The 10,693-nt window shown below is 34.6% G+C and overlaps 2 protein-coding genes across 2 annotated transcripts; both read left to right on the top strand.

Moving 5' to 3' along the window:
• Positions 1–1,391: 1,391 nt before the first annotated feature.
• LOC149412190 (periodic tryptophan protein 2 homolog) lies at positions 1,392–4,335 on the top strand. Its single transcript, XM_089645680.1, has 5 exons — positions 1,392–1,481; positions 1,593–1,736; positions 2,831–3,083; positions 3,766–3,985; positions 4,164–4,335. Exons 1-5 carry the CDS (start codon positions 1,476–1,478, stop codon positions 4,333–4,335), a joined length of 795 nt encoding a protein of 264 aa, XP_089501806.1. The 5' UTR covers positions 1,392–1,475.
• A 2,283-nt stretch (positions 4,336–6,618) lies between these two features.
• LOC149412189 (MORN repeat-containing protein 4 homolog) lies at positions 6,619–8,659 on the top strand. The gene is made up of 3 exons (XM_089645975.1): positions 6,619–6,812; positions 7,974–8,083; positions 8,505–8,659. The coding sequence occupies exons 1-3, from the start codon at positions 6,619–6,621 to the stop codon at positions 8,657–8,659; spliced, it is 459 nt and encodes a 152-aa protein (XP_089502101.1).
• The last annotated feature ends 2,034 nt before the right edge of the window (positions 8,660–10,693 follow it).

Here is a 10,693-nt window from a genome sequence, read left to right as displayed (position 1 = left end):
TTTGGACATTGAAACAATTGAACTTTGTCCATTTGGACATTGATGCAATTGAACTTTGTCCATTTAGACCTTCATTAATTGGAACTTTGTCCATTTGGACATTGATACAATTGAACTTTGTCCATTTGGACATTGATACAATTGAACTTTGTCCATTTGGACATTGATACAATTGAACTTTGTCCATTTGGACATTGATACAATTGAACTTTGTCCATTTGGACATTGATACAATTGAACTTTGTCCATTTGGACATTGATACAATTAAACTTTGTCGATTTGGACACTGATACAATTGAACTTTGTCCATTTGGACATTCATCCATTGGAACTTTGTCCATTTGGACATTGATACAATTGAACTTTGTCCATTTGGACATTGATACAATTGAACTTTGTCCATTTGGACATTGATACAATTGAACTTTGTCCATTTGGACATTGATACAATTGAACTTTGTCCATTTGGACATTGATACAATTAAACTTTGTCGATTTGGACATTGATACAATTGAACTTTGTCCATTTGGACATTCATCCATTGGAACTTTGTCCATTTGGACATTGATACAATTGAACTTTGTCCATTTGGACATTGATACAATTGAACTTTGTCCATTTGGACATTGATACAATTGAACTTTGTCCATTTGGACATTCATCCATTTGAACTTTATCCATTCGGTTATTGATCCATTTGAACTTTGTCCATTTGGACATTGATACAATTGAACTTTGTCCATTTGGACATTGATACAATTGAAATTTGTCCATTTGGACATTGATATAATTGAATTTTGTCCATTTGGACATTGATATAATTGAACTTTGTCCATTTGGACATTGATACAATTGAACTTTGTCCATTTAGACCTTCATTCATTGGAACTTTGTCCATTTGGACATTGATACAATTGAACTTTGTCCATTTGGACATTGATACAATTGAACTTTGTCCATTTGGACATTGATACAATTGAACTTTGTCCATTTGGACATTGATTCAATTGAATTTTGTCCATTTGGACATTGATATAATTGAACTTTGTCCATTTGGACATTGATACAATTGAATTTTGTCCATTTGGACATTCATCCATTGGAACTTTGTCCATTTGGACATTGATACAAATGAACTTTGTCCATTTGGACATTGATACAATTGAAATTTGTCCATTTGGACATTGATACAATTGAACTTTGTCCATTTGGACATTGATACAATTGAACTTTGTCCATTTGGACATTCATCCATTGGAACTTTGTCCATTTGGACATTGATACAATTGAACTTTGTCCATTTGGACATTGATACAATTGAATTTTGTCCATTTGGACACATCTCTATGTTATTCGGCTGACGGGAAATGTGTTTTAGCCGGAGGACAATCCAAGAATATCTGCATTTACAGTATTAACGAATCAGTACTTTTAAAGAAATTCCAAATCACATTAAACAAATCATTAGATGCAATGGGCGTAAGTATACAGTTTATTTTTACAAATTCCGTAAATTCACATTAACATAACATGTTATAACCTACATCCATGTAATGTTTTTATTTAGAAATTAATATTGAATATTTTCAGGATTTTGTGAGTCGGCGCAACCTGACGGAATTTGGAAATCTGATGCTTGTGGAGAAAAGGAGTGAATTAGAAGGAGGCGATGTTAAACTAAGGTTACCAGGGGTGAAGCAAGGCGACATGGCCGATAGAAACTTTAAACCAGAGGTTTGTTAAATAATATTATAGAATCAATCAGGCTCTTTTAGATGCCATTTTCTTTTTTGTTACATTAGCTCCACATAGGAGGCCCTGAGGAAAATAATTATCCTCGGGGCCTATGTCATCTTTAGGATGCTGTGTGGAGGGTATTTTTAGTAAAAGAAGGAGAAGGAGTGTGTCCAGGAGTGACAGACATATGAATTTGTGGTTATCGTGGTGTATAAATGAAAGATCTCTCCAACTCAGGTATAGTGTTTATTTATAAGTTGAAAGCTGATTTACACTCACAATATTTCACGTTTATTTATGCACAAATACTATGGAATGTTCGCGAAACTAGGTCGTAGTACTCGTAGGTAGCAGCTGTTGACGATAGTAAATACTGAATACTAATAATTATGCTCGCTGCGTCGGGCTTATTTATATTGTTCGGCTGGTGGCAACAGCAGGTAGTTAAATGGCAACTAAATCGAGGCCACTCGCTCGGTCTGGCCCTTTCCCGAAGTTTCGGCGGCGTGGCAATTATGCCTAGGCGGCAGACTTGAACCTTCTGGCGAGTTCTCATAATGTGAAAGACCGACTTGCGATATTATTGTCGTCGTTAGACAAGTAGGTGCTTGTAGTACGTAGGTTGCTCTGTTTTGATTTCGACTGCGAGTACGTACCTAAGTAGCAAGTACGTACCTAAGTAGCGTCGAGCTGCTTATTATTAATGAATTAATCTGGATTCTTCTGCTACAAATTCATGAATGCGTTGTTCCGAAAAAGCCCTGTTGGAGTGGTCAAAAGTTCTCCCTCAACCAGTCTCCTGATCTGGCCCACCATGCGTTTGGTGGACAGACGCGTCGCTCGCCAAGATCCGGATAAACCTCATCCCATGAACCCGGCAAGCCCTGTTAAGTCACCAAACGAACTGCTTGAGGTGACCTATGACAGATGTGTCGGTTATCCAATAAATGGTTCCGGAGCGGCGGTACCCATACCCGCCTCCCTAATTGAAATCCCTGCTTATTTCTTAGTTCTGTTCTGCACGATATCAGCCTTATAAATTTAATTTTATAGCAATGTAAATTATACTATTTTTAATTTAATCCTTTCAGGTGCGAGTATTCTGTGTACAATTCTCTCCCACTGGTCAGAGCTTCTCAGTGGCTACAACAGAAGGATTGATGCAGTATTCCCTGAACACAGGTGGAGTGTTCCAGCCGTTTGAACTTCAGCTCAATGCCACTCCTCAGATGGTGAAGGAGGCCCTCAATAAGCAGGAGTGGACGGAGGCCTTGATGGCCGCTCTGCAGCTGAATGAGATGAAAATCATTCAGGAGGCTGTTGAACGAGTATCTATCAGTGATAGTAAGTTTGCACAAACAGTTAATACTTTTGTATACCTATGGCTGCAAACCATCCCAAAATAAATCGAATCATTACAATAAATCAGTAACAATAGTAGAATTACATAGTGCTGTCGCTGTCACTTCCGTCTACTCTTATGTCGAGTCTAACTCGACATTTTAAAATATTTAAAAATGTTTAAATCTGATTTATTATATCCGAATTCTTTGTAACACAATCTAAAAACGTCAAATTCTTCATTAATTATTAATTATGAATTGGTGGCAGATAAATCAATAGTAATTAAGGACAAGCAAAGGGTTACATAAATAAAATTACACTGTTTCACATTACTTAGTATTTTCCATGCTCTGGAACAGATCTTTCCTGTTTGTTTCTTAAAAACCATCTATAAATGGAATATCACTAAATTATTATACAGGGTGTCCAGGGGTAAAGTGCGCTGACTTCGGTAGGTGATTATTTTACATGATGGTACAAGTAAAATGTATAAATAAGTTTTTTTAAATTCCAACTTTTTTTCCCATAATATTTTTCTGTAGAAGATTATTTATTTTCCCATATAAACAATTCAACTTTTCCCGCAGACACCTTGTTGTAACATCGAACTTGCAACCGATTTAGTTTTTAATACAAATAAATTAATTATTGTTTATTTATTAGTTTTTTTAATTTATTTCAGTCCAGCTTACTATTGCAAGTCTTCCCGATGAATACTTGCACCGGCTTCTCAAAGCGATTTCCACTTTGTTTGAGGACAGCCGCCACATAGAGTTATACCTGCATTGGATCAGCTATGCGACAACAATACACAATTCTCGTCTGCAGGGAATGTTCGCTATGCCCACACTTCTGGCTTTAGAAAAAACACTTTCTAGAAAATATCAACAGCTGTCTGAAATGTGAGTTCTTCCCGCACAATTAAACAGATAATATTTTGTTATTACTTGCTGACTCGATGATTGAATGCTTGTCTGTCGAATGGAGGCATCAAATGTTCATTTTTCTGAAATTGTGAAACTGGTGAAATTGACATTTGAACCCCAGATCTTAATTACAAATTTGTCTTTTTTTTTACAGCTGCGATTTTAACAAGTATACAATGCAATACATTCAGGATCTCGGGAAACGCAATCGACAGAATGAAGAACAAATGGAAGTAGATGAGCACCATTCGGGAAGTGAATCTAGTGGAAGAGGAACTGCTGATTCGGAGAGTGAAGAAGATGATGTTGATGAAGAATCTACTTGAATAGGCTACTTGCATCTTAATTAAAAAAATATATGAAAAGGCATTATGTATTGTGTAAAAAACTAAACATAAATTATATATTTTTTTACTTCTCAATCTCTATCTAGTATTTTTATTAATTTTATTAACCTGTTGTGTTTTTATTTTAAATTTTTTTACCATAATTATATCCAGGTACAACCTGGGTGAGCTTTATTGAAGGGAATTTGCTCCTCTGAGAATATTCTTAAATATAAAATACTAGGTGTGATATCTTAGATAGTAGTTTAAGAGGTTACTTATAGATGGCATTGGTAACAATAAGGCCATTCATACAAGGAGATACTTACAAGCGACTCGAGTTTGTCGTGTAGCATACATGCTGCTCGTGAGTGTCCTTCATACTATTTTGCTAGTGTTCGCACACAATGTTACGCATTGACTATTGGTTTGACGTCACTTGCACGCTGCTGATAGTACTGGTAGCACACTACACGTCTTGCATTCGCATCTACTACTCGTTTGTCAGAGATGATGTTCGAACACGATTTGAATGTTAAATTCATTCTGGAGGTAGGAAAATATCCATGTTTATATAACTATAATTTACCAGAATACATGTTGTGGATTGAGGTTCGAAAGAAAAGTCAATTTGACATCATTCTCATGTAGTTCCTTGGTGGCGACAAATGTCCTCCAATTAACATTTATTTCGTTGTTTGGATGAACCTTAAATCATCTTTATATCGTTTTTTATGCTTGTAAATATGTATGAAGACGAACAATATTATTGTCTTCGTCGCTAGAGTCCCTTGACATTGTATTAATTCCATGACTGCACTTAAAGAATGATCAAGTTCAGTATAATTCAGGCAGTGCCGTGTAAAGAAACCAGCTTTAAAGAGTAGCATATATTGGTAGGTTGCGTAACAGTCTTGTAAAAATCTTTGCGTACGAAGAACCAAAAGCTGTCTATAATGCAGGGATTGAGAGGTAAATACCATTGGAAATTATTAGATGTTGATTATTTAAAAAAATTTGCGAGACAACCCATAGATAACACTAAAAACGAATTGTTTCACAGAATTGGAAAATTCATCAAATTTCAATGTTAAAATACAAGTCATGGGGCGGTTGTTACGCCGTTTTTTATTTATTTTTATTTCAAAGAAAATTTGCATTGGATGATACATTTTGAATATTATTTCAACCGCCATGTGATGGATGCCTCTGTTATGGCGAGTGAATTTTACAGATTGAAGATTTTAATATTATTCATAATTATAGTGAGTTATACAATTCCGATTCAGTTAATATTTTATGTGATAAATAATTAATTAAACATTGACAAAATTGACTTCGATAAAAACAGAACGTAAATAGGAAACTTATAAATTTGATGAATTTTTCAAATTCTGTGAAACAACCCATCCTTGTCTAATACATAACTAATGATATCCACATAAAAAGCAATATTCTAGATAGTTATATGAATGTTTCCAATTAGTAGCATTATTTAAAGTAGGGTGATGAAGTTTACATGGGCTAAGTCTGTGTACTTAATTCGATTACAAGGCTGTCCGCTGGGAAACCTTAGAAAAACACTTCAATGTTTGTATCGATGAATATCCACTGTCATTTGTGCAGCTAACCTACAAACATCCAAAATGGTTGAAGGTATGGAAAATTTTCATTAACTTTCTTTGCAAATATTTAAAATTGAATAGTTATAAGCATTCAGATGGTGAAATAAAATACATTCTGAAGATTTTTTCATAAATTTATTGTGGTGTGTGTTGTTACATTAATTTACTTTATTAAAAAGATAAAAATCAGACGGTACTAGGTAGTAGCTCATATTAACTAATAATCTTCAATTGATTGTTAGTGTAAACTTCTGATTAGTGAAGACGTTCACTTCATACTTACATTTATCTAACGGCTTCCGTGGCCGAGTGGTTACAATCCTCGGCTACGAATTCGGAGGTCGCAAGTAAATTTTCTTTGATTACTTTTTTTCATTTTACAATTTATCAATTAAAAATAATATATTTTTACTATATTTAAAATATGTAAAACCACCGTTCAGAATTAAAATGTTGCTTCAAATAGCTTTGTTTGGTGACCAGGTCTGAATAGCCAGGTAGGTACTTCCCAACCTTCTTCTTCCCCATCACCTTCCCTTCCCCACTACCTTCCACCTCACAAAATACGCCAATTGCATATGCCGTAGTCTCACTGGCTCCAAACGGTTGAGATAGTTGAATAGTGACGTGTTTATGTATATAAATCTGTTTGGCAGTGATGGATCCAGGAGTGGCAAAGACAGGGGCCTATAAATACGAGGATACGACTCGCTATATCGGGGAATGGAACTCCCGAGGACAGAAGCACGGGATGGGACACCTGGTGTTGCCAGACGGTACTAGGTACGACGGAGCCTTTACTAATGGACTGTCTTCCGGCTTGGGTGTTATGACATTCCCCGATGGTGCCAAGTAAGTTTTAAAGTTTCTCGTACTAATAAACTGCCCTTAAACTTGCGTAGATTTCACATTTGTTTTTCATACAATAATTATTCGTTATTGATGACTTGTTAACAGATCACAACTGCTTTTGTTATCAGATTGTTTTACTGTGTGTGCATATTTTCGTTATGTCAATGTTTCTGTTTCATATTATGATTCTTAAACCTTAGTATTAAGGTATGTCAAAAAGCAGGAACCTGCCAGTGGTAGTTTAAAGGAGTTGACTGTAAATAAATTTCGTGTTATCGAGATGGGAAGTTTAGGTTAATAAATCCACCTACCCGAAGTTGGATCTGGTGATGCTAGTCCGCGTCCCACACTTTTTTTTGGTTTATGTGCTCGTTGTACGGAACGGCTATGGGAACTTTTACTTCTGTCATACTAACGAAGTGTGTTGAACAGCCAACAGCACTTGTAACTTTAAAAAAGAACTACGGTCCAAGTGAATATTTTTCACATCAACGTAAAACGGGGTTTAGAAATTAGTGCCACTTTCTAAAAGGAAATAATCCTACATCATATTCTAACTACCTCATTGTTTTATATTAGCGTGTAGAATGGCCATTGCATGGAAGTTTTTTTTTGATGTAGGTACATAATGAATTTATCAATGAAGCAATTTTAAGATGTTTAACTTCTCAAGCGCCAAAAGTACCCATTGGATAAAAAAATTGTATCCCTTGAGCGCTGGCGTATCCATATGGATTAGTTGACAGGAGCTCGGCATTCCGAAGTTCAATATAAATTAATTAAATTGAGTGGAAGAAACACACAGCATTAGCAAAAAAAAAAAAATTATGATAATTTTCCTGTAAATGTCAATTATCAAATTCTGGAGTCAAGCATAACCTCACACTGAATGTTCTAAAATTTTTTCCAAATCGGTGTTACTCAGTGTTGCCACAGTAACGTAAAATTTTAATGCCATTTTATTAAAATTCTAGACTTTCTTGGAAGACTTTATGTTGGAAAACGACTCAAGGACTTTATTTAGTCCTGGTGCGGTCACGTATTGTTGTTCCAAATAAAGGCAAACAGTCAGTGACAATAGAGTTTGAGGGGAAATGTGACACTATTAATAATTGGCCCAACCACCAGCTGATTGTAATCATGTTGTGTTTGTTTGATTAGATTTGAAGGCGAGTTCATGCAGGGGTGGTTCCACGGCCACGGGGTGTTTTGGAGAGCAGATGGAATGAAGTACGAAGGGGAATTCAGAGGAGGGAGGATTTGGGGTCTTGGTAATATTGTCTTTCTTATTTTAAATCTGATAGTTAATCCTTGAAAATTAATCCACATTTAAATCTGACATTGATGTCCAAATTGATAATAATTTACTTATCTATAAAGGATATTATAATCTATCTGTCTGAAATTTGCATAGTGTTTTTGCTGTGATAATTTCTAAGGTTCATTAGGAACTTTCAGCCCGCAAGATCATTCAATCCCAATATAAGCTGTGTAGCTGAGAAATAACCGTTTAAATAAAAAATAAGATGAGACATTATATTTTATATTATTATTCAATATTTTTTCACTGTGCAGTAAGAAAGTATTATGAAAAAGTAGGTTTTAAAACTCCGGCAAAGCCAGGTATCAAATTATTGTTATAAAAATGATTGTTAAGGTCTAAATTAACACATTAAATCTTTTGGATTGCAGGCATAGTCACATTCAGTGACGGAAGCAATGGATTCCCTAGAAACGAAGGTTTCTTCCAAGACTGTCGACTCATGAGAAAGAAACGATGTGCAGAAATAATTCAGCGTGCACAGAAAGTAGCATACATGGCCAGAGCGCAATGCCAACCTATTTAACAAACAAACATCGTATTATTTATATCTGGGATTCGTAAATCATTCCTAACTTATATAAGGTAGTTATAAATTGTTCGTCTGTTCACAAAAAGTATACCCAATTTAAGATACAAAACAAAAATATTAATTAACTATTGTATTGTTAACGAACTTATACCATGGTCTGTTACATTAAAATTTCGTAATAGTATCACCAGGCTTACCTTGCCAGGGCTCCTACCACATAGCAACTTGACGGACGTAAATATCTCGCTAACGAGGATAAAGAGAATCCGACGTACCGGCCCATAATACAGAAAAAAATGGCGAATATTATAGACCTGATGGCCCGGAACAAAGGTATTTTTTGCAATTGTCAAGGGCGTATAGCTGTAGCATTCACGTGGGAGGGTTGTTGGATTAATTTTTGTTGTGTTTTTCAGGAATGTAATCTACGAGCACTATTTTTTTTGCCTCTATATTATTTACTATACTTACTTGGTAATAGTATAACTAGGCTAATGACTTCTACGGGAGAGCACCTCGACGGGCAATATGAATCTTAGCTAGCCAGAGCAACTGACATACCGGCCCATAATAAACGCAAAAACAAGCAGAATATTTTCAGTTGCATAATATGTGATTGTTATACTAAAATCAGAAACAGTACTTGTTTTGAATGTCAGTATTTTATTTAGAAGTATTTTCAAAACATTTCTCTGGAATCGAATGTACCTAAAGCGAGAATGTTTTTTCAATATTTCTGACAGTTTACATATTTATTTATTTTCGAGTTAGCTTTATTTTTTATTTTTCACATCTTCGTGTGTGCTTTTATAAACATATACACAGCATTTTATAAACAATTTATAAACATATACACAGGTAGATTGTTTGGCAAACATAATCTTTCTTTAAATATTTCAATAAAGTGACAAAAAAGAAACATTAATAATTAATGTTTTATTCCACAGCAAATTCCGGCCTAAAGAAATATGTTTTTGAATATTCTTATTTCATTACTTATAATTGCAGCACTTTTCAAAATTATTCAAAAGGTTATAGAATTTAATAAAAATAAAAATAAAAAAACTGAAATATTGAGAAAGAATGCATCAAAAATGATCAGAACCATTGGTGTAAGTAAATCGTTTTGTAACAAGTTTATCGATTTATTTATACATGTTATCGTTTTAATTTTTTGTTACTACTATTGTTTTCAGCTATCTTTCCACAACCATGATCAAAAAGAACACTGTTTATACCACATTGGAACATGTCCAGAGACAATTAATTTTAAAATCGGAGGCAGCACGCCATTCCTGGTAAAAAAATAATATTTATTTTACAAAATTTAATAATATTTAGATATGTTGTGTTACTCATTTGCCACATCCTAGGACTAATTGATTATTATTTTGTTTTATTTGTTTACTGACATGTTATTTTTCAGAAAGCATGCGCCTCCGGGTGCAAAGAAATAGTGCTGTTAATGCTTAAAAAAGGTAAAGGAATAAAAATTTCTTATCTGGTATTTAAAAATATTTCCCTTGTGAAAATATTTTGCAGAGTTTCACAATAAGTTCTAATAGGTACGTAAATGTTGTGCTTAGATGCAGGCAATGTTTATCACTTAAATATATTTAGGTGCGGATATAAATACCACGACATCGAGAGGAGACACGCCATTATATCTTGCTGCGTGTGCCGTGATGACCAAAAATTTGATCGATTTTTCCATTTTGGATTTTCTGGTTGTAGCCGGTTAGTACTTATATTTACTTAACGTTAATTATAATTTACCGACTTGCAAACTTATCTGAGGGCATTTTAGGTCCACGGTGTAAGCTCAAGGTTCGAAAGAATATTAAACAAGGTTCGCTCATACATGGTGTAGATCGCTGATTGGTTAGAAAGTCGTAGCTTGAAGTCCGCATTTTACCGGGAGATTTGAATTGACTGCTGTATGACTTATTTATGTATTTACTAACTTACGGGAAGTTAATTGCAAGGAGAAATGTTACAATACAGCATAGGGCACCAAAACACTTATAA

The sequence above is a fragment of the Hesperophylax consimilis genome, chromosome 23 (assembly GCF_061612785.1).
Source record: "Hesperophylax consimilis isolate HC1 chromosome 23, BYU_Hcon_1.0, whole genome shotgun sequence".
NCBI classification, from domain to species: domain Eukaryota; kingdom Metazoa; phylum Arthropoda; class Insecta; order Trichoptera; family Limnephilidae; genus Hesperophylax; species Hesperophylax consimilis.
This window is presented reverse-complemented; position numbering and strand designations above follow the sequence as displayed.